Source organism: Chiloscyllium plagiosum, unplaced genomic scaffold, assembly GCF_037043375.1.
Source record: "Chiloscyllium plagiosum isolate Xiang-an unplaced genomic scaffold, Cpla_swu_hap1 HiC_scaffold_5, whole genome shotgun sequence".
Classification (NCBI taxonomy): Eukaryota; Metazoa; Chordata; class Chondrichthyes; order Orectolobiformes; family Hemiscylliidae; genus Chiloscyllium; species Chiloscyllium plagiosum.
In genome coordinates this window covers 82,798,279-82,822,366 of record NW_028270143.1, presented here as the reverse complement: position 1 = coordinate 82,822,366, position 24,088 = coordinate 82,798,279, and the positions used below count along the sequence as shown (strand labels likewise).

The 24,088-nt window shown below is 41.2% G+C and overlaps 1 protein-coding gene across 5 annotated transcripts in view; it reads right to left on the bottom strand.

Annotated features, from left to right (window-relative positions):
* Nucleotides 1-24,088, bottom strand: part of malrd1 (MAM and LDL receptor class A domain containing 1) — a 449,554-nt gene that overhangs the window by 284,650 nt on the left and 140,816 nt on the right. For all 5 annotated transcript variants that reach the window (XR_015757232.1, XR_015757233.1, XM_043690416.2 and 2 more), the window contains 3 exons: nt 22,335-22,491; nt 16,808-16,964; nt 16,325-16,435 (listed from right to left, as the gene is read on the bottom strand). Coding sequence is in view for 3 of the 5 variants with exons in the window: in XM_043690416.2 (XP_043546351.2) it covers nt 16,325-16,435; nt 16,808-16,964; nt 22,335-22,491 (425 nt within the window). In the remaining 2 variants the exon portion in view is untranslated. The remainder of the gene's footprint in view (nt 1-16,324; nt 16,436-16,807; nt 16,965-22,334; nt 22,492-24,088) is intronic.

Here is a 24,088-nt window from a genome sequence, read left to right as displayed (position 1 = left end):
AATGTTAGTTTTGATCTCTCTCTTTGCACCTTCTCTATGGCTGTAACACTTTTCTCTGCACTTTGTTCTGCTATCCTGATGTATGATCGGCCGATATAGCATGCAAAAAAACACTTTTCACTGTATCTTGGTACGTGACAACAATAAATCAAACAAACCAATGATGCAGGGGTTATGCTGCAGTGATACAACCCCTGGAAAGACCACACCTGGAGTCCCATGAGCAAATCTAGGCACCACATTTTAGGAAGGAATATCGTCCTTAGAGAGAGTGCAATATAGGTTTACAGGAATGATACGTAGACTTCAGTGATTAAATTAAAAGGAGAGATTATATGAATTAAGAATTTAGAAGTTAAGAGGTGAAGATATTAACAGGAAAAGACTGGTTAGATAAGGATGAACCATTTTCACTAGTTGGAGATTCCTGGATGAATCCTGATTGAAGGGCTCCTGCCGAAACATCGATTCTCCTGCTTCTCAGATGCTGCCTGACCTACTGCGCTTTTCCAGCACCACACTCTTGATATGGAATTAGATCACAGATTAACCAAAATCTCATTGAATGGTGGAACAGGCTAGAGGAACTGAATGGCCTACTACATTTACTATGTTCTTGTAGAAACAGGAATAGGTCATTCAGTTCCTGAAGCCTACTTGTTCCTATATGCTCCATCCTACATTGTAACTGCTGTTAGGGGGTTACGAATGGCTTCCCTATGCTATTTCTTACCTCTATTGTAACTGATCTTGCATCTTACAGTGGTCATCTTTAATCACTGCACTAAAGTATAATGTATATCAGGTCAATATATTCTTTGATTCTTGTTCTTCTGAAATGTCTCTTGAAGACCATTTAATATTTTGGTTCTAGCTCTGTCTGTCTAACATCCATGTCTCTGAAAAATTATCAAATCACACATATTTATTACTATTTGTGTTGTTGATTTTATCCATTTATAAAGAATTTTACATGCCTTCAGAATTAGAACTTTTAATTCTATCTTTTTAACATTTTGGAAAAAATAGATTCTCTACAGTGTGGAAACAGGCCCTTCGGCCCAACAAGTCCACACCACCCCTCCGAAGAGAAACCCATTTCCCTACATTTACCCCTGACTAATGCACCTAACACTGTGGGCAATTTTGCATGGCCAATTCACCCGACCTGCACATCTTTGGACGGTGGGAGGAAACCAGAGGACTTGGAGGAAACCCACACAGACATGGGGAGAATGTGCAAACTCCACACAGACAGATAGGAATCAAACTCAGGACTCTGGTGCTGTGAGGCAGCAGTGCTAACCACCGAGCCACTGTGCTGCCCAGAAAGTCTGGCTTTACCTGCTGGTGCACTCTTCAGTTTAGATGCTCTGTCCCTTCTTGTCACCTTCTGGTTATCTTTTGCCCAGATATTCCAATAGGTTGACAGTCATTACTTCAGCGGAGATGAGAGATACTCATGGAGACTGTGCAGAGTCCACATGGTAGCATACTCCAAAGGAATTGCCCAGGAAATTTAAGATTCCACCGGGTAATTCCTCTCCATCTGGAATCCTCCAAAAGTCTCAGTTCAAATTGGAGAGGTCTGATCAAATTAAGTCAATGATTACTCTGGAAAAATTAGTTTGTTAAATGTGTAGTCTAACTCCTGTGTAAGTCATTTAATTAATCCCATACTTGCCTCAGACCCCAAAATGCATCATCCCCAAACCACTTAGATAAAGTTGCCATAGTCCCAGAGATGAAAGTTAAAATACTAGAAGCAACAAAAGGAAAACCGACAAGTATTTAGTTTTAGGATTGCATGGGATGGTGGATAAAGAGCCAGAAGTAGCTTTCAGAAAAGAACTGAATCAATATTCAAAGGAATGAAAAACAAATGTAGGAAAATGAAAGGGATAAAAAGGACGTGACAAACTGAAATGCTCTTCAACAGATTTAGCACCCATGAAGTGAGCTGAATGGCAGTCTATTGTGTTGTACTATTCACCAATTCTGAGAATTAATCACTTGTTGGTGAGTACAGTTTAATATCTCATAATAATTCTATAACTATTGACCATGTTTGTTCAGACTGCTTTATTATAGAGTTCTCATAGAAAGTCATTGAGGGGGATCATATAGAAATATACAAAATTATGAAGGGAATAGATAAGAGAGAAGTAGTGAAGTAGGAAGTTGTCAATGGCGGGTAAGAACAGACTAGGGATCACAGCCTCAAAATAAGGGAGAGCAGATTTTGGACTGAATTGAGGAGGAACATCTTCACCCAAAAGGTTGTGAATCTGTGAAATCCCCTGCCTAGTGGAGCAATTGAGGCTCCCTCATTGAATTTTTTTTAAGGCAAGCTTGGTGGATTTTTGAACAGTACAGGAATTAAGGGTTATTGTGAGTGGGAGGGTAGATGGAGCTGAGTCCACAAAAAGACCACACATGATCTTATTGATGGCAGAGCAGGCCTGATGGGCCAGATAACCTTTTTCCTTTTCGTTCCTCTGTTTTTTTCTAAGATTTTAAACTTTTTTTTAACATAAACTTACCTTCAAGTAGCTAGGTCTAGAGTAGAGCGGCTGAGGTCTGAAGTAAAGTGGAGTGGGCTAGAGGCCCAGAGTGGAGCAGGTTGGAGACATTGAGCAGAGTGGTTTGAGGGCCCTAAGCAAGCAGCTGGAGATTAGATTAGATTAGATTAGATTAGATTACTTAGTGTTGAAACAGGCCCTTCGGCCCAACAAGTCCACACCGACCCGCCGAAGCGTAACCCACCCAGACCCATTCTCCTACATTTACCCCTTCACCTAACACTACGGGCAATTTAGCATGGCCAATTCACCTAACCCCTGCACATTTTTGGATTGTGGGAGGAAACCGGAGCACCCGGAGGAAACCCACGCAGACACGGGGAGAATGTGCAAACTCCACACAGAGAGTCGCCTGAGGCGGGAATTGAACCCGGGTCTCTGGCGCTGTGAAGCAGCAGTGCTAACCACTGTGCTACCGTGCCGGGGAGATGTGGAGCAGAGCGGCTGGAGGCCCAGAGCAGAGCAGGGACAGTTGTTGGACTGGGGACTGGTGTGGAAAGTCAGTGGTTTGTAAGCCTGGTCGGACCACATGTGAAAGCCCCTGCTCTGATCTGCTGCAATGTAATGTTTATCTGTAATCTGTTTATCTGACTGTAATGTTTATCCTTTTAACTTTTTTTTAGATTTTAGATTAGATTTCCTATAGTGTGGAAACAAGTTAATGTCCTATTTTCTAACTTACACTATGACTAACTATAAGATAATGCAACTTTTTTTTATTTCTCTATTTTTGTATTTAGGATTAGTACCTAGGTACTTTGTACCTAAAATGGCACCATGAGGGGTGACATTGTAAACTCTTCATTGTACTCCTGTACTTGAGTACATGTGACAATAAACATAATTCTATTCTATTCTCTTGCTCCTATTTCTTATGTTCTTATGACCTAAAACCTTAACCCCCCCCCCCCCCCCCATAGTTGCTGCCAGATGTACTGAATATTTCTTGAATTTTCTGTTATTATTTCTTAATTGCATTATATCACTTCAATTCCATGCAACTGGTTAACAGGATCTTTTTGAACAGATTGCAATTTTGAATATTTTAATAGCTGTCATTTTCATCAGTGTCATTCTCTTCATTAGGTCCTGCAAGAGACATCTGTGTTTCTAATTTGGCAAACAAAATGAAAACTACATAAACATTTTATGATTTCCTGGAGCTTTAAACTTTGGTTGTTAAGTAGAACAATACTGCTGAGAAATGAATGTGCTTCTCTTGTATGAATTTGAGTGGGACTTCTAGATATAGAATAAGATTAAAATATTTCTGCCCAATCGTACAATAATAGAATATCTACAACATCCGACAATGTGGTCCCTGTAAGAAAAGCTCAATTAGTCTCACTGTAGTACCACTTTCCCAGAACTCTAAAAAACATTTCTCTTCAAATAAAAAATCAAATTCTCTTCTGAAAGCCACAGTTGAATCTGCATCCATCATCTTCTCACATTGTGAATTCCTCATTCTGCACTGAAAACGAAAACCATCCTTTTGCCACCTCTGATTCTTTTGCTCATCTGTTTATTGCTCCTTCTATTCATGGGAGCACATTCCATCTACTTGGACTGAATATGTCATGATTTTGACCATATCTATCAAATCTCCCTTTGGAACAGCACAACAACATCTTTTTCCAATTTATCCATGTAACTTCTTTATCCCCTGAACTAATCTCATCAATCTTTTTCTGAACTCTCTCTAAGGCCTTCACACCCTTCCCAAAGTCATACAGTCCTAGAAAAGGGCCCTTCAGCCTATCAAGGCTGGACAAAAGCAAGAATCTAACTATTCAAATCCCACTTTTCATTTGAAAAACTGCACAGAGGCTGGTATCCTGTCACCAAATCACCCTTTATTTCCACAGTACCCCCTTTATGTGCATAGTACACTGGCTGTAGTCCAGCCAGTTCACAGTCGGTCCCCAAACTGAGGAGATTATAAATTACCTGTTCATATTATTTATTTATTTACTTTTTTTAACAGCAATAGTGCCTATTTCTCTCCAGCACTCGTGTCGTGTGCATGTAGATGCAGGACACGGTTAAGAAACATCGAGTGCAGTAAACTTTATTTGTATTCCACCACCAGGAAGAAAAAACATCCAAGTGGCCAGTGACATGTAGTGCCCTCATCAAGGACAATGCCTAAGTGAATGAGGAAGTGAAAGGAGGGTAGGGATTAAATCAAAGTGGAATTGGAGGGGGAAATAAACTATCCCCTGTTTATATTTTCTATAAACCCCCACATGACCACCAAACAGTTGTAGTCTTAATTTATTCCCCAGCACCACTGTCATGTGCATGCAGGAGTAGGACACAGTGAAGAACGAGTGCAGAAATTTTTATTCATTTTCCACCACCAGGAAGAAAGGAAACACCTGTGTGGTGAGAAGGGCACTAAGTGAATGAAACAGTGAAGAGGAGGGTAGGGATTAAATCAACATGGAATTGGAGGGGGAAATAAAACAATCCCCATTTATATTTTTTTAGTGTTTATAATCTCCTGCTTATACATTGTTTTTGTTTTTTTAAAATCTCCTTTTTTTTTGTTTTTTCCCCTCTTTCTATTTTACCCGTACACTACCAGCTAACAGCGGTAGTGCTTTTTTTACCCCAGCACCAACATTGTATGTGTACAGGTGTGAGACATAGTTCCACTGTTCATATTATTTTCAATTTCTTTATTCAATTTCCACCAAAAGAAAGAAAGGAAACACCTGAGTGGCCAGTGACAAGCAGTGCCCTTCTTATCAAAGGGCAATGCTGCACGATCACACAGTTGAAGGGGAGGGCATAATTAAATCAAAATAGAGTTAGAGGGGGAAATGAAAGACTCCACTCCCTGTGGTGCCCACCTCTCCCTGAAGACCTCAAGGGTGCTGTTAGACACTGCATGCTCCCTCACCTAGTTATAACTTTTTTTTTTCTGTTCTCCTGGGTTTTTTTTTTCTTTACACCCACACTACTGCCTAACTGTGGTACTGCTTATATGTTTCCCCAGCACCCATGATGTGTGTGTGCAGGCATGAGACATAGTTCCCCTGTTCATATTTTTATTCTTTTGTTTGAGAGTCTCCTGGTTATTTTTTTTTTCTCTCAATCTCCTGGTTCTAAGCCACCAGCCACCAGCCACCAGCCAATATGTTTCCCCAGCACCCATTGTGTGTGAGACATAGTTCCCCTATTTATATATTTTTTATTTTATTTTTTTAAATTCCTGTTTATTTATTTATTTATTTATTTTATTTTTAAAAATGTTTTATTATTTTTTTTCTTTTAACCCCCACACTACCACCTAAGTGTGGGAGTGCTTATTTTATAATCTCCTGTTTATTTTTTTTGTGAGACACAGTGGAAGACACAAAGTGCACGATTCCCCTATTTATATATATTTTTTTCTTTTTGTTAATTTTTTTTCTTTTTTTTTTCTTTTTTTTAATTTAACCCCCACACTACCACCTAAATGCGGTAGTGCTTATTTTTTCCCCCAGCAGCCATGGTGTGTGTGTGCAGGTGTGAGACATTCCCCTATTTATATTTTTTTTTTATTTTCCCTTTAACCCCCACACTACCACCTAAGTGCGGTAGTGCTTATTTTAGCACTCCCTTTTTTTTTCTTTATCTTTAATAGAGTTGGACACTCCCCTTTTTATTTTTTTATTTTTATTTTTTTTTTCTCCCGTTTATTTATTTATTTTTTTCCTTTTAACCCCCACACTACCACCTAAGTGCGGTAGTGCTTATTTTAGCACTCCCTTTTTTTTATTTATTTATTTATTTATTTATTTATTTTTTTTTCCTTCCTTTTTTTTTCTTTTCTTGTCACCTTCAAGGAGAGTCCTTGCACAAACACCCAAGTGGCCTGTGACCAGCAGTGCCTTTCCCATCAAAGGGCAGTGCTGTGTGAATCCCTATTTATATATTTTTTTTTTTTTTTTCTTTTTATTCCTCCCTCACACTACCACCTAAATGCGGTAGTGCTTATTTTTTCCCCCAGCAGCCATGGTGTGTGTGTGCAGGTGTGAGACATTCCCCTATTTATATTGGTCAGCAAGTGCTTTTCTGATTGGTCCAAGTTAACAACTCCAATCAAGGATCTCAGAGTCAACAAGATCCACCTGATTCCAATTACAGCCCACTCAAAAACCAAAAGAAATGTGAATGCTGGAAACCTGAAACTAAAACAGAATTTGCTGGAAAATCTCAGCAGGTCTGGCAGCATCTGTGAAAAGAAATCAGAGGTACTATTTCTGATCCTTCTTCACAACTGATGGTAGCTTGGGAAAATACAGTTTTTATACAGATGATAAGGTGGGGAAGGTGGGGGGCGGAGTGTAAATGATAAATTGAGCACAAAGAACAAGGATTTGGGCAGACAAAGGAGTGGTTAAAGGTTAGTCTGGGGGAATGAATAGCTGCTAATGGGGAAAATGGGTAGTGTGTGGTAGCAGCCCATGTAGCGACAAGGCCAATAGACAATAAACAATAGGTGCAGGAGTAGGCCATTCTGCCCTTCGAGCCTGCACCACCATTCAATATGATCATGGCTGATCATCCTTAATCAGTATCCTGTTCCTGCCTTATCTCCATAACCCTTGATTCCACTAAGCTTGAGAGCTCTATCCAACTCTTTCTTAAATGAATCCAGAGACTGGGCCTCCACTGCCCTCTGGGGCAGAGCATTCCACACAGCCACCACTCTCTGGGTGAAGAAGCTTCTCCTCATTTTGGTCCTAAATGGCCTACCCCGTATTTTTAAGCTGTGTCCTCTGGTTCGGCACTCACCCATCAGCGGAAACATGTTTCCTGCCTCCAGATTGTCCAATCCTTTAATAATCTTATATGTCTCAATCAGATCCCCTCTCAGTCTTCTAAACTCAAGGGTATACAAGGCCAGTCGTTCCAGTCTTTCAGTGTAAGGTAGTCCCGCCATTCCAGGAATTGACCTCGTGAATCTAAGCTGCACTCCCTCAATAGCCAGAATGTCTTTCCTCAAATTTGGAGACCAGAACTGCACACAATACTCCAGGTGTGGTCTCACCAGGGCCCTGTACAGCTGCAGAAGAACCTCTTTGCTTCTATACTCAATCCCTTATGTTATGAAGGCCAGCATGCTATTAGCCTTCTTCACTACCTGCTGTACCTGCATGCTTACCTTCATTGACTGGTGTACAAGAACACCCAGATCTCTTTGTATTGCCCCTTTACCTAAATTGATTCCATTTATGTAGTAATCTGCCTTCCTGTTCTTGCCACTAAAGTGGATAACCATACATTTATCCACATTAAACTGCATCTGCCATGCATCTGACCACTCACCTAACCTGTCCAGGTCACCCTGTAATCTCCAAACATCCTCCTCACATTTCACCCTGCCACCCAGCTTAGTATCATCAGCAAATTTGCTAATGTTATTACTAATACCATCTTCTATATCATTAACATATATTGTAAAAAGCTGCGGTCCCAGCACTGAGCCCTGCAGTACCCCATGGTCACTGCCAGCCATTCCAAATTGGAGCCATTTATCACTACTCTTTGTTTCCTATCAGCCAACCAACTTTCAATCCAAGTTAGTACTTTGCCCCCAATACCATGCGCCCTAATTTTGCTCACCTCCTGTGTGGGACTTTATCAAAAGCTTTCTGAAAGTCCAGGTACACTACATCTACTGGATCTCCCTCGTCCATCTTCAGAGTTACATCCTCAAAGAATCCCAGAAGATTAGTCAAGCATAATTTCCCCTTCATTAATCCATGCTGACTCTGACCTATCCTGTTACTACTATCCAGATGTGTCGTGATTTCATCCTTTATAATAAACTCCAGCATCTTTCCCACCACTGAGGTCAGACTAACTGGTCTATAATTTCCTGCTTTCTCTCTCCCACCTTTCTTAAAAAGTGGTATAACATTAGCCACCCTCCAATCTGCAGGAACTGCTCCCCAATCTATCGAACTCTGGAAAATAATCACCAACGCATCCACGATTTCTCGAGCCACCTCCTTCAGTACCCTGGGATGTAGACCATCAGGCCCCGGGGACTTATCAACCTCCAGACCTAACAGTCTCTCCAACACCAATTCTTGGCAAATATAAATTCCCTTAAGTTCAGGTCCTTCAGCCACTGTTACCTCAGGGAGATTGCTTGTGTCTTCCCCAGTGAACACAGATCTGAAGTACTGATTCAATTCTTCTGCCATTTCTTTGTTCCCCGTAAAATATTCCCCTGTTTCTGTCTTCAAGGGCCCAATTTTTAGATTACATTACAGTGTGGAAACAGGCCCTTCGGCCCAACAAGTCCACACCGACCCGCCGAAGCGCAACCCACCCATACCCCTAACCTAACACTATGGGCAATTTAGTATGGCCAATTCACCTGACCTGCACATCTTTGGACTGTGGGAGGAAACCGGAGCACCCGGAGGAAACCCACGCAGACACGGGGAGAACGTGCAAACTCCACACAGTCAGTCGCCTGAGGCGGGAATTGAACCCCAGACTCTGGCGCTGTGAGGCAGCAGTGCTAACCACTGGGCCACTGTGCCTCCCAATTTTAGTCTTAACCATTTTTTTGCCTTTCACATACCTAAAAATGCTTTTACTATCCCCCTTTATATTTTTAGCCAGTTTGCCTTTGTACCTCCACTGTCATCCCTGCTAAGGTATTGCACCATTGAACTTTGGCCAGCTCCTCCCTCATAGCTCCATAGTTCCCTTTATTCAACAGAAATATTGTCACTTCCGATTGTACCCTCTCCCTCTCAAATTGCAGATTGAAGCTTATTGTATTATGGTCACTACTTCCAAATGACTCCTTCACTTCGAGGTCCCTGACCAATTCTGGTTCGTTGCGCAATACCAGATCCAGAATTGCCTTCTCCCTGGTCGGCTCCAACACCAGCTGTTCTAAGAATCCATCTCTGAGGCACTCCACACAGTCTCTTTCTTGAGGTCCAATACCATCCTGATTCTCCCAGTCTACCTGCATGTTGAAATCCCTCATAACAACTGTAGTAACATCTTTGCGACAGGCCAATTTCAGCTCCTGATTCAACTTGCATCCGACATCCAGACTACTGTTTGAGGGTCTGTAGATAACTCCCAAGAGGGTCATTTTACCCTTAGAATTTCTCAGCTCTATCCATACTGACTCTACATCCCCTGATTCTAGGTCCCACCGCGCAAGGGACTGAATATCATCCCTTACCAACATGGCCATCCCACCCCCTCTGCCCGTCATTCTGTCCTTACGATAGCACGTGTAGCCTTGAATTTTCATTTCCCAGGCCCTGTCCACTTGAAGCCACGTCTCAGTTATCCCCACAATATCGTATTTGCCAATTTCCAAAAGAGCCTTAAGCTCATCCATCTTATTTCTAATGCTTCGTGCATTCATGTATAGTATTTTTGATTTGTTACTGCCCTCACCCTTCCCATCAACCCCTATTTCACTCAACCTTACAGCATGATCCCTTTTTGAGTTTTTTGCTTCATTGATACAGTTGTCCTTCTTGACTTCCCTTGTTCTAACTTTCTCTTCAATTTCCTTCCTAAACATCCAGTTTGTCCCCTCCCCCACCCCCCCCCCACTACTTAGCTTAAACGTAGCTGTGTTGCAGTAGCAAACCTGCCTGCCAGAATGCTGGTCCCTAACCTATTAACGTGCAAACCATCTCTCTTGTATAATTGTGCTTACCACAAAACATACCCCAGTGATCCAAGAATTTAAATCCTTGCTTCCTGCACCAGTTCCCCAGCCACACGTTCAAGTCCATTATCTCCCTGTTCCTGACCTCACCAGCGCGAGGAACTGGAAGCAAACCGGAGATAACCACCCTGGACGTCCTGCTTTTCAGCCTTCTTCCTAGTTCTCCGAAGTCCCGCTGTAGTATGTTCCTCCTCTTCTTCCCTACATCATTTGTGCCGACATGTACCACCACCTCTGGCTCTTCACCTTCGTCCTTGAGGAGTTCCTGCACTCTGTCCACGATGTCTCTCACCCTGGCACCAGGAAGGCAACACACCATCCTTAAGTCCCACCTGCTGCCACAGAAACCCCGTTCAATTCCTCTCACTATGGAGTCCCCTATTACCATGGCTCTGTGCAATGCCTGACTCCTTGGCTCTGCCTCCACGCCAACCTTTGATTGACAGACCTGGCCGTCTTGCGGACTGGCAGTGTCATCTGTCTCTACTGTTTCCAAAAGATTCAACTTGTTCCTGACAGGTACTTCCCCCGGGATCTCTTGCACCTGTCTCCTCTCTGCATTCCTCATAGTCTTCTCTCTTCTGCTCTCTTCTGGTATGGTCAGTGAAATAACCTCGCTGAAGGTCTTGTCCAGAAAGATCTCATTCTCTTGGATGAGCCTAAGGTCCTCGATTCTTTCTTCAGTGCTGCAATATGCTCTGTCAGTAGCTGAACGTGCACACACTTTCCACACTTATATGAGCCAGACACACCAGAGTCGTTGACTTCCCACATCAAGCACGTAGCGCACTGAACCAGCTGGGCAGTCATGTCTTCACCCTCTTCAACTGTGGTGTAATCACTTCACTCAACTTCCTTGTCAAATACTCCTGAGCTAAAGCCTCACTCTTCAATCCACAGGAACTTCCTGATATGTGCGGTGGGGAAAAGCAGAGGGAAAAGTGTTCAAGCCCTAATGTTGTTGAATTCGATATTAAGTCCAGAAGGTTGCAGGGTTCCCAAGTGGAAAATGAGGTATCATTCTTTCAGCTTGCACTGAGCTTTGCTGGAGCACTGCAGCAAGCCTGAGACAGAGATGTTGGCCAGGGAATATGTGATGTGTTGAAATGGCAGGCAACTCGAAGCTCAGGGTCTTTTTTGTGGATAAAATATTGGTGTTCTGTGAAGTGGTCACCCAATCTGTCCTTCATTTCCTCTATCAATGTAAAGGAGACCACATTGAGAGCAGCAAACACACCACCATATTTCCTGCTATCGTTTAGGCCTACATGCGACTCCAGACCCACAACAGGGTGCTTGATGCTCAATTGCTCTCTGAAGTTACTGAGCAAGCCACTCAGTTGTATCAGTTGCTATGAAGTCTCAACAAAGAAATGAAACTGGACGGACCACCTGGTATTGACCAAAGCACCAGAAAAGACAAGAACATAAACAGTGCTGTTGATCCTGCAAAGTCCTACTGATGAGCATGTGGGGGCTAGTGTGAAAACTGAGAGAGTTGTCAAAGACGTTGCTGCAGAGGTTCCTAAGAGTAGTTTCCTAGGTCCAACCTTCTTCAGCTGTTCATCAATGACCTTCACTTCATCATAAGGTCAGAATTGGGAAAGTTCACCGATGATAGCACAAATTTAAGAACCGTTCATGATGTCTCAGACACTGAAGCTGTCCATGTTAAAGTACAACAAGGACTGGACAATATCCAGGTTTGGGCTGACAAATGGCAAGCAACATTTGCGCCACACAAATACCAGGCTATAACATCACCAAGAAGAGACAGTCTAACCACTGCCCCTTGACAATCAATGGTATTACCATCACTGAATATTCCACAATCAATATACTTGTGGTTAACACTGTCCAGAAACTCACTTGGGCTCACCACATAAACACAGTGGCTATAAGATCAGTTGGTGAGTTCTATGATGAGTAACTCACCATCTGACTCCCCAAAGCTTGTCCACCATCTACAAGGCACAAGTTAGGACTGTGATGGAATACTCCCGACCTGCCTGCATGCTTGCAGCTCCAATGAAAACTCAAGAAGCTTGACAGCATCTAGGACAGAACAGCCCGCTTGATTTGCACCACATCCACAAATAGCCACTCCCTCCTTCAATGATGTCCAATAGCACTATGGAAATTCACCAAAGATCCTGAGACAGCATCTTCCAACACATAACCCCTTCTATCTAGAAGGGTTACAGATACTTTGGAACACCACTAACTGCATATTCCCCATTAAGCCATTCACCATCCTGACTTAGAAATATATCACCACTCGTTCACTGTCATGGGGTCAAAATGCTGGGACTCCCTCTCTGATAGCACTGTGGGTCAACCTACAGTACATGGACTGTGGTGGTTCAAAAAGGAAATTCACCACCATCTTCTCAAGGGCAACTAAGGAGGTAATAAATGTTGGCCAGCTAGTGACACCCACAACCCATGAATGACTAAACAAAAAGTAACCTGGGATACATCTCATCCAGCCCTGGAGATTTATGTATCATTAATCCTGCCAAAGCATTCTAAATTTCCAAAAGCAAAAGACCCAGAATTATACAAAATACTGTGACTGTGGCTGAACCAGTGTTTTATTCAGCTTCACCATTTGTTCATTGTTTTTGTACTTTACGTCTCAATTTATAAGTTCTAGGATCCTGTTGGCCTATTTACCCACTTTCTCAACTTGACACACTACTTTCAACAATTTGTGCACACATACTGCCAGGTCCCTATGGTTTCTTTAAGTCATTGCATCATACAGCACGGAAACAGACCCTTTAGTCAAACGAATCCATGTTGAACATAATCCCAAACTAACTAATCCCACCTGCTCCTGACTTGTCTCACTTCAAACCTTCCCTCATCATGTACCTATGCAAGTGTCTTTTAAATATTGTAATTATATCCACATCCACCACTTCCTCAGGAAGTTCATTCCACAGACGAACCACACTCTGGAAAAAATTTGCCCCCAAGTCTTTTTTAAATCTTTCTCCTCTCAGCTTAAAGATGTGCCACTTAGTCTTAAAATCCCCCATCCTAAGAAAAATACAATGACTGTTAACTCTATCTATACTCCTTATTATTTTATAAACTTTTATAAGATCACCTCGCAATCTCTTACATTCCAGTGTAAAAAAAAAGTTCCAGCCAATCCAGCCTTTCTTTATAACTCAAACCTTCCATACCTGGCAACATCCTGGCATATGTCTTCTGAATCCTCTCCAGCTTAATAAAATCCTCCCTATAACTGGGCGACCACAGCAAAGGAGGTTACCACAGAGGACAACGGGATCTGGATCAGATGGGCCAATGGGCTGAGGAGTGGTAGATGGAGTTTAATTTAGATAAATGTGAGATGCTGTATTTTGGGAAAGCAAATCTTAGCAGGACTTATACACTTAATAGTAGGGTCCTAGGGAATGTTGCTGAACAAAGAGACCTTGGAGTGCAGGGTCATTGTTTCTTGAATGTAGAGTCACAGGTAGATAGGATAGTGAAGGTGGTGTTTGGTATGCTTTTCTTTATTGGTCAGACCATTGAGTATAGGAGTTGGGAGGTCATGCTGTGGCCGTACAGAATATTGGTTAGGCTACTTTTGGAATATTGTGTGCAATTCTGGTCTCCCTCCTATTGGAAGGATGTTGTGAAACTTTAAAGGGTTCAGAAAAGATTTCCAAGGATATTGCCAGGGTTGGAGGATTTGAGCTATTGGGAGAGGCTGAATAGGCTGGAGCTGTTTTCCTTGGAGCATCGGAGGCTGAGGGGTGACATTATAGAGGTTTACGAAATCATGAAGGGCATAGATAGGGTAAATAGAAAAGTTCTTTTCACTGGAATGGGGAGTCCAGAATTAGAGGGCATAGGTTGAGGGTGAGCGGGGAAAGATATAATAGGGACCTAAGGGGCAACATTTTCATGCTGATGGTGGTGCGTTTATGGGATAGCTGCCAGAAGAACTGGTGAAGGCTGGTATGTTTATAGCATTTCAAAGGCATCTGGATGGGTATATGAATAGGAAGGGTTTAGAGGGATATGGGCCAAATGCTAGCAAATAGGACTAGATTAGGATAGGATATCTGGTTGTCATGGACGATATGGACCGAAGAGTCTGTTTCCGTGCTGTACATCTATATGACTACATGACCAGAACTGGACAGAGTATTCCAGAGAGGCCTAACCAATGTCATGGATAATGTCAACATTAGTTCCCAACTCTTGGTTTGTTCTTTTCTCGTTCTTCCTGATATGGTTTCTTGGGTCAAACAACAGTGCCAACATGGTATGGTCTGACCGCTGCCCTGTGTGTTAGCTGATCTAACATGTAACACAAAAATGTACTTCTTGATGAGTTAGATGTCTTGACATTCATTAATGGTATTAACCACTTACACGAACATATCACAAAGATATACATTACCTTAGTTCTATGCTTACTGAAGTCATTGCACATGATTGATTGGCTGAGACACTATAGTGTCTCCATAGCACTGAGTGGGGATTGACTGGAAATGTGCACTATTGTCCTAGAGCCTCCCATGTTGTGCTGTTATGTAATTGTCTAAAAGGTGCAATGCCTGTCAGGTCAGGAATTTATGCCATTAGACACTTCCTACCAAAATGTACCACTTCACACTCCTCTGCATTAAACGCTATCTGCCTAGTATCCACCCATTCCACAAAACTACCAGTGACCTCTTGAAGATCTAATGCTGTACTGCTCACATTTTATCAGACTTCCAGGCTTTGTGTCTGCACACTTTGAAATTCTGCCCCACATACCCAGGTATAAAATAACATTAGCAGAAGTAGTCCTTGTACCAATGCCCGAGGCACTCCAAAATATATCATCCTCCTTTCTGAAAAATAACTGTTCACCACTACTCTCTGTTCTTTATTACCCAATTCTGTTGTCCATGCCAATGTGATGCCTCGCTGGGGTAGTGAGCTGGAAATCAAGACCCATTGTTGCCAGGACCAACACACAGGTTTTATCAGTAAGCAAATGTATATGTCTCTGTTAGCCTATTAAATACTGAATTAAATATATTTTGCCTTCAACAAATCTGTTCTGACTTTCCTTAATTAACCCACATTGTTCAACAACTGTCGATTTTCCATTTTCAAAGTTAAACTGATCGGTCCGTACTTGTTGCATTATTCCTTGCACTCTTTTTTTGGAAAGGTTGCAATTTTCTGTTTCTTGGTGTTATGTATCAGACTTTTGGATGCTGCGGTTCAGCTTCAAGACTTGAAGTCAGAATGTACAAAACGTTGGAATATTGTGTACAGTTCTGGTCCCCATATTTCGGGAAGGATGTGGAAGCATTCGAAAATGTGCAGAGGAGATTTACCAGGATGTTGCCTGGTCTGGAGGGAAGGTCTTATGAGGAAAGGCTGAGAGACTTTAACCTGTTCTCATTGGCAAGAAGAAGGCTAAGGGATTTGATAGAGACATACAAGATGATCAGAGGATTAGATAGGGTAGACAGTGAAAGTCTTTTTCCTAGGATGATGACGTCAGCGTGTACGAGGGGGCATAACTACAAATTGAGGGGTGATAGATTTAAGACAAATGTCAGAGGCAGATTCTTTACTCAGAGAGTGGTAAGGGCATGGAATACCCTACCTACTAATGTAGTCAAGTCAGCCACATTAGGGAGATTTAAACAATCCTTAGATAAGCACATGGATGATTTTGGGATAGTGTAGGTAGACGAGCTGAGAATAGTTCACAGGTCGACGCAACATCGAGGGCCGAAGGGCCTGTTCTGCGCTGTATTGTTCTATGTTCTATGTACACTATTTCCCATGAAGCAAGCTCCAGCAGCATTCCCTGAACATGCATGTGTAAGCATTTGAACTATCCCATTACCATTACTATTCACCCCCCTGCCACCATTCACCTCTCACCAATGAGCAAGCAGCCCAACAAGTATGTCTTTGAATTATGGTATATTCTTTTTCTGTACATCATTGTTTTAAGTTAAATCATTAAAAAGAGCAAACCATCACAGCAAACCTGAAAATTCCTCTGAACTCCAAGTAACACTTCTCCTCGCCTCCAATGGTTACCTTGGTTGCCACTTTGCGACCAGAGCAACTGTGTCGAATTAGCAAATTTTTTGAAGACCTTAAGGGAAACAAAATTGCTTTGGTGTGATAAGGTCTGATTTTTAAAAAAATTGTAATCAATTCTTTTTTTGTGTGCCACTTAAGTCATTTGTAAATCAAGAAACTTGCATAGCTAATACTTCCAAAATTGAATTTATCAGCTATCAATATTAGGATTGCTGTTAGAAGACAGTGTTTTAATTTTTGGCTGAATGTGTGTTTAATGAAATAAATCGTAAGTGTTTTGCACTTTTGTGTAACTATAATATAGAAAAAGTAGAAGTAAAAATCTAATTCTGGATATTTACATTTCTACTCTAGCAACGGTTTGTTCTAATTTACAGATAATATTTAAAAGAATGATTTATTACTAAAGTAAGAAAAGTGTTACCTGTAATGACCCAATTGTAACTCCATTCATGTGATACCAAAAGCTCAGTTTACACTTTGGACCAGAAAGACTTATTACTGGTGTGATGATGTCAGCTGTTTGACCAAATTCTCCATTTGAACTATCAGCATAAAGATACCAACCCTGCTTTGTGCCCCTGCAGGTAAAAGTTAAATGTTTAAAGTTGGTTTGTTTAATATTGCAATCCACAGTCAGGCATTTTATTGTTCTTGTTTTATGCTGCAAATGTATTTTTGTACAGCATATAAATTAATCAATGTTTTTGATGATTTTTGAGACATTATAATTGAGTTTTCTTAACCTAATGACACAATTCATAATTTCTGACCTTTATCTGAATACTAATATGGTTCCACATTTAATCGATAAACTAGAGTTGAAAATCAGATCATATCACTACAGATGACTCTTAAATACTTTGGAGCTTCATTTAATTATGAAAATGTCTCACACTTGTCTATAATGTAAAATCTGTAAGCAGTGATTTAAAATTATTTGGGCATTGCTTTTATCTTGAACTGGGGGTCACTCTTTAAGGATATGGGATAGATCATTAGGACAAAGATGAGAAGAGATTTATTCACCCAGAGTGTGATGAGCCTGCAGAATTCTCTGCTACAGTAGACAGTTGAAACTAAAACTCTGAATGTTTTTGAGGAGGAATTAGATATAGATCTTGAGGCTAAAGTCATTAAAGGGTATAGGGCGAAATTGGAACAGAGTACAGAGTAGGATGATCAGCCATGATCATACTGAATGACCGAGCAGGCCCAAAGTGCTGAATAGCCTTCTCCTGGTCTGAATTACTATATTGATATGTATTGTACCTCTTTCAAAATTGTTTTATTGGATGTTTGTGAGAAGCTTTGAAAAATGATTTGTTTGGTCTTCCTAAAGGCGAGTAATGAAATGCTTGTGCCGAATTACTTTGCATTATGGATTTTATTGTGCAAATAGTGGAGAACTGTAAAAATCTTGGAAGATATCAAGGAATGTTCTCCTCAGAAAGAATGCCTTTGTATTTGTCCCTGAGCTTGCCTTCAGCTGAAAGAAAAGGAAACAAATTCTGTACTTCATATTGCAATACCCAGTGAGAAGTCCTGCCCAAATGCTCAAAGATCTGTAGGTCAAAAATCAGCTTGTTCAATCACATGTAAACACATGACAGAAAGCGTTGACCTTGAGTAAAATTGTCTTGGAATTGAAGGAGCAGCCAACAATGACTGCTATTGTTAACACTTACATGGAGCTTGATGGGCACAACAAGCTAACTAGCTGCCTCTGAATCTGCGAACACAATATCATTCGTGTTTTTATCTGAATCTGTACAAAGTGAAGTAGCTGCTGAAGTTTTGTCACAATTTATGTATCAGAAACGTTTACTGTTTAGATGCTGGCTGAGGGCAACTTTAAACCCCTTCCAGAAAGAGAATAGGTGGAATGCCATGAGTCATTTATGTTTACAAGGCATCACTTATTATAGTATGCAAACATTTTGTTAGGTCACATGGCATTTGTGGTCCCTTTGACCGAATTAATAAAACCTTTCATTCCCTTTATGCCTCTGGTGGAACTGAAATGCAAGCTTTCTGTGTTAAGAGTGTTAAAAATTCTGTCGTGGCATGTGGACATCACTGACTGGCTCCCACTGCTGAGGTGGCAGCCTTGAAATCAATCCTTTTTCTCTGCACAACTGATTATTGGTTGTTAAACAAAAGGTACAAAAGTGTGCGAAACATTGGCCTCAGCACATGCAGGAAACTGTTCTTGTCAAAATGGGGCATCCACGTTGAGGATGATATCTCATTAATATATTGAAATCAGGCACCCACAGTAGCAACCTAATTTGAAATTGACTAGGTTTGGGAAACATAGCATTGAAATGGGGGCACAGTTGAGTGGCACTTTGTTGGCAGAGTTAAAGGTCAGGAGGTCTAGTTGAAATAAAAGAAGCACCACCCCTCCATTAGTTCAGGAAAGCTGAGCACTATAATTGAGTCAGACGTCCTGATAGCTTGACACCTCTGGTGCTCCCTTCTCCAGTGGTCACGTGCAGCTCCCTCCACATCATACTCTTTCTATTGCTCCTCCTTATTCTCTTTGGTTTCAGCAGTCCCAAGCAAAACCACCCATGGCAGCACAACATTGGAAGTTTCTCTGACAGTACCAACTCAAACCTCTCCAAGTAACTGTGTTGCAGTGTCACCGAGAGAACTGAGATAGCCAAAGTGAGTGCTGAAATCTTTGAAGTTTCAGATGGCCATGTCCATAGGCTCTTCAAAGAAGCCCTGGTGCTAATTGGACCTGGCTGCCATCCAATACCAGCGGCTGTGGAGTCATAACCAAGCATAATTTCTTTACCACTTGTTCTTTCAAAGCTGTTACGAGAAACTTAGCAAAAGATTTGCAGACATTAATATATAACAGCATAAGGGAGGTAATGGGTGGATTGCTTTTCAATGGCTGGGAGCTAGATAATCTTTTATTTCTGTGATGATAATAGTTCAAATAAGTAGGTTCTCGGATTCCTGCCTTTTCCTGGCTTCCCAAAGGTGTAGAATGCACACTCATGTCAAATTGAGCATTCCCTGATCAATCAGGAACCGTTACCAATTGCATTTTCCCAATACGTATGCAAAAGTTAATGAGTTGGCTCAGCTTCAAGATTTCAACATATCTCTTTAGTGATAAATTGCAAATGTCATTGTGTCAGAGATAAACATTGGGATAGAATATGTGGTGAGATTTTCCCAAGGCAGGCAATATTGTGAAGAATCCAGATTGTAACTGCAATATTTCTCTCCGTATAGCCCTTTTAAAATATTACTTGTAGGCTGCCAAGTCAGCTCATCCCATCATACTGAGCCTCAGAAAACAACAACAGATTTCTTCAATTAGAGAAATGCAGGAAGTACACAAACTGAAATTACTCTTCAATGTGCTGATCACGATAAGCTCACTTGTATTTATATTCATGAAGGACTTCTAGCGACCAGAGTAGCTCCAGCAGACAAAAAGAAGCTACGAAGCAATTACTGACTGAGAAAATAATTTTAAATTGAGAACCTCTAGACTTGAGTCAAATAATTGAGAAATAGATTTTTGTAAATTTTCTAGTATCCTGATATCATCTGGGCCTTTGCCAAGCCTTCTACTGCAGTAAACTCACTCCTTATCTTCTAGGCACAGGCCATTAGATGATTTAGAAAATGGCTGTTTCTTCTTAACCAAGCTATTTTTTAAATTTATCAGATTGTTAGTGAAGAGAAGTGTCAGGGCTATGGTGACTGGTACTCTCAACTCACATTAATATTATCTTCTAATACATCTCCACTCTAAACCATTCTTTCTCAAAATTGATCTCCTTACCTCTCTTAAGTCTTTCCTTCATCTCACGATCAGTACTTCTTAGCTTTAAATCTGTCCTAATATTGCTATTAGATTTCTTTCAGTAGTTTGTCCTGCTACACACACATAATAACCCGTGCTACTCTTTGGATTCCATCCTTTTCCATTCCCTTTATTTATTTTATGCATGCCATCTGTTAAGACGTTATTCAGAAGCATTATCAGGCCACACCAATCTTTCTTGCCACCATAGCTAATTCAAACACTATTAGGGATCAAGATCAATTTAAAGTAAAAACTGAACTGGGCTCAGAGAGGCTGCTCTGCCCCTCTCTTTGTGCTGGCAAGATGCCTGAGCCTTTTCAGGAACAAGCCTCTGTTACAGGCCACTGGCAAACCTTTGGTGGTAGACAACTGTCCCACTGCAGCATATCTGTTTTAGAAGCATGCAACATTTTCTCTCTCCTGCAGTGAATCAGCCAACAGGTCAGATTGGAGTAAGACAGGGAGAATCAGTCTTTCAGTGGGCCTTGATTTGATGGGAGGTCATTGGAATTATTTTTGAAACATTAATGGAGCATGCCAGCTTTTCCTAAAGTAACAAAACACATTTCCTTGGCTATTCTCTAAGTGGATTCTAGAGGTGTTTCCAGATTGTTAGAAAGACCACTCATCATCATCTGGTTTGCATAGACAAACCATAACACTTCTCATTTGTAATTTGAAAGTTGAAAATGTAAGTCTGTCAATTTGCAGATTCAAGCAGCTTTGCACTTGATTTAAGTGGCAGGTCAGGGCCTTTGAATGGTTGCACAGGCCAGGCATGAGCATGAGTACAGTGTTCAAGTTGACCATTTCCCTGATGGCAATTACTGCTCCTTCATTTTATGTGTGAGAAACAGGTGACCAGTAGTCACGAATTGCCCATATCAAGTTTTGGATGAGAATAAATGTTGTTCAATTCAATATCTACAAAACTGATATCATGTTCTTTAATTCCAACTCATAAAGATATTTCCAGCTCAAAAAAATGTTAGTTTATTTTACTTTCAAGTTGCACTGAACATTGAGATTATTTACATGGCCACTAGTGTTCCATCTCTGGAAAGTTATCTGCCTGTGCCACTATGGCAGCATTGGCCTCAGTCTGTGCCAGAAAGTGAGGTGATTTTCCGGTTGGGAACCTGATTTAATAACGCACAACCTTAGCCTCTTTGATATTGGTGCAATATGAAGAGGCTGAAAACAATTACCCTGGCTGGAAATTGCAGAAATCTGGATCAAAACAATCTTCAGTTGGCTTAATAACTTATCCTGGATCAGTGGTGCTGGAAGAGCACAGCAATTCAGGCAGCAAGATGCTGCCTGAATTGCTGTGCTCTTCCAGCACCACTGATCCAGAATCTGGTTTCCAGCATCTGCAGTCATTGTTTTTACCACCTTAATAACTTATCCAACAGGGCTTAACAACGTATCCCTCCTGATGAAGGGCTTTTGCCCGAAGTTTTGATTTTCCTGCTCCTCAGATGCTGCCTGACCTGCTGTGCTTTTCCAGCACCACTCTAATCTAAACTCTGGTTTCCAGCATCTGCAGTCCTCACTTTTGCCTAACTTATCCAACAGATCTAGGGGGGGCTTTCTGTTTATCTTTTCATGTGCTTTGCAGAAACCTGCAAGTGGATGGGATGATATCAGAATCATAATTCGACACCATCTTCCGTAGGATTAACCTGCAAATTTTTGCCAATGTGCCTCTGTCTGCAGGAGAACTCCTCCCCCTACCCCGCCATCTGCCTCTGTCTGCTGTTGAAACTCTTCATCACTTCAAGGATTGATTGCACAAATATGCTTTGGTGGGTGTTTCTTCTCTGTATTTCACAATCTCAGTTAATCTGAGTCCCAGAAATTCATCAATCCCAATAATCTCCACTTCCTGCCTGAATCCTCCTTGCTGTCTCCAGATTGAGACAGCTGGACCATACTTGTAAGTGACCTGTAAGTTGAAATAAATGGGAGGACCTTGTGGAATCTGCTCTTGTTGATAACATTTGTGTATTAGTGGCCTTGGTCTTTACATAGGCTTATATTAATCAGAAACCTATAATAGAAGGGGTAGAATTCATATCAATTTTAAGCGAAAACAAAATATAATGCATACGTGGTGTGATCAGTAGATGGCCTGTTACCCACTTCTCCTGGATGTATGTCAGAACCTTGTCCAGTGAACCATTGAAAAATATTTTCAGTGGCTGAAGAATCTGTCTGTTGTTTCCAACCACATGAGATCCCATTGTCAAAGTCACAGATCTTACTGACTGTAAAGAGAACAATGTCAGAGTTTTACTGTTGAAAGTTTGTGGCTCATTCCTATTGCATCTTACAAAAATATTTCTAATGCCTGTAATTGTAAAATTCTGTTATAAATGCTGGAATAATCCTAGTTGCCACTAGAATAATGGGAAGAGTTGCAGTATGAATGACTTTAGCATAAATAGTGTGAAATTGCTTCGAGGAAGCAGTCTCCTACTGCTTTGGTTTCACACAATTGTAAATTGTATATTGACAACCATATGGGAAGCTTTGAAACATTATTTTTAAACTTGGTGAAGTCAAAGACTTTTACAACTTTTACAACATAAAAGGGTCCTATCTTTTGGATGTGAGTGGGTCTTTGTTTATACCTGCCCAGAGCTTCCCTCATCACGGCAGTGCAGAACCATCAAAACAATTCAATATTTGTGGCTTACAAGAGGCATGGAAAGTAACAACATGTAAAAGGAGTTTTCTGGACATTAACTCAGTGCAGTTTAACCAGCACATGCTCCAACAAGCAAGGTTATTAGGCTTGGTTGGCATTCTGGTGAGGGCTTTAGGCATTTCATTTATGCCGATAGACATTCAATAATAGAGATGATCAATTGTGAAGATCCAGGAGGACCACTGAGGTGGGAAATGGAGAACATTTGCATTGGGTGCCATTGGAACTGCTGTGGTTTCATTGTAACGTTTGCACCACACAAATGCCAAGCAATGAATATTTCCATAAATTAACAATCTAACCACCATCACTTGACATTCAATGGTGATACCATCACTAAGTCTCGCACTATCAATATCCTGAAGGGTTACCATTGACCAGAAACACAATTACACTTACCATATAAATACACTGGCTATAAGAGCAAGTCAGAGTTTAGGAATACTGTGGCAAGTAACTCACCTCCTTACTCCCTAAAACCTGTCCACCATCTTCAAGGCACAAATCAACTCTGTGATGGAACACACGTTACTTTCCTGGATTGGTGCAGCTCCAACTACACTCATCCAGGACAAAGCTTGTTTGGACCACATCCACAAGCACCCATTTCTTCAATAGCAGCAATACCTACAATCTACAAGATGCACTGCAGAAATTCATCAAAAATCCTTAGAAAGTATGTTCTGTCTAAAAGGACAAGGATAGCAGATTCATGGGAACACCACCCCTTCAAGTTCCCCTCTAAGCCATTCACCATCCTGAAATATATTGCTGTTCCTTCACTGTCGCCGGATCAAAATCCTGGAATTCTTTAAGGCATTGTGGATCAATCTGCTGCATGTGGACTGCACTGTTTCAGCAAGGTAGCTCACCACCACTTTCCTAAGGGCAGCTAGGGACAGGCAATAAATGCTGGCCAGCTAGCGATGCCCAAGTCCCACGAGTGAATAAAAAAGAAAGCATTGCTGTTCCTCTCAAGGACGTTGGGCACATATTTATTAAAATGATTTTTTCTTGCTTCAAATTTAGCTCTCATTGGTTGAGTGGGAAATACTGAAGCTTCATGGGAGACAAATCTAAAATTTGTTGGACCCATTGGCAACAAATGTCTTCACTGGGTCCTTCAATATATGGTAGGTCTCTAACTTTAATAT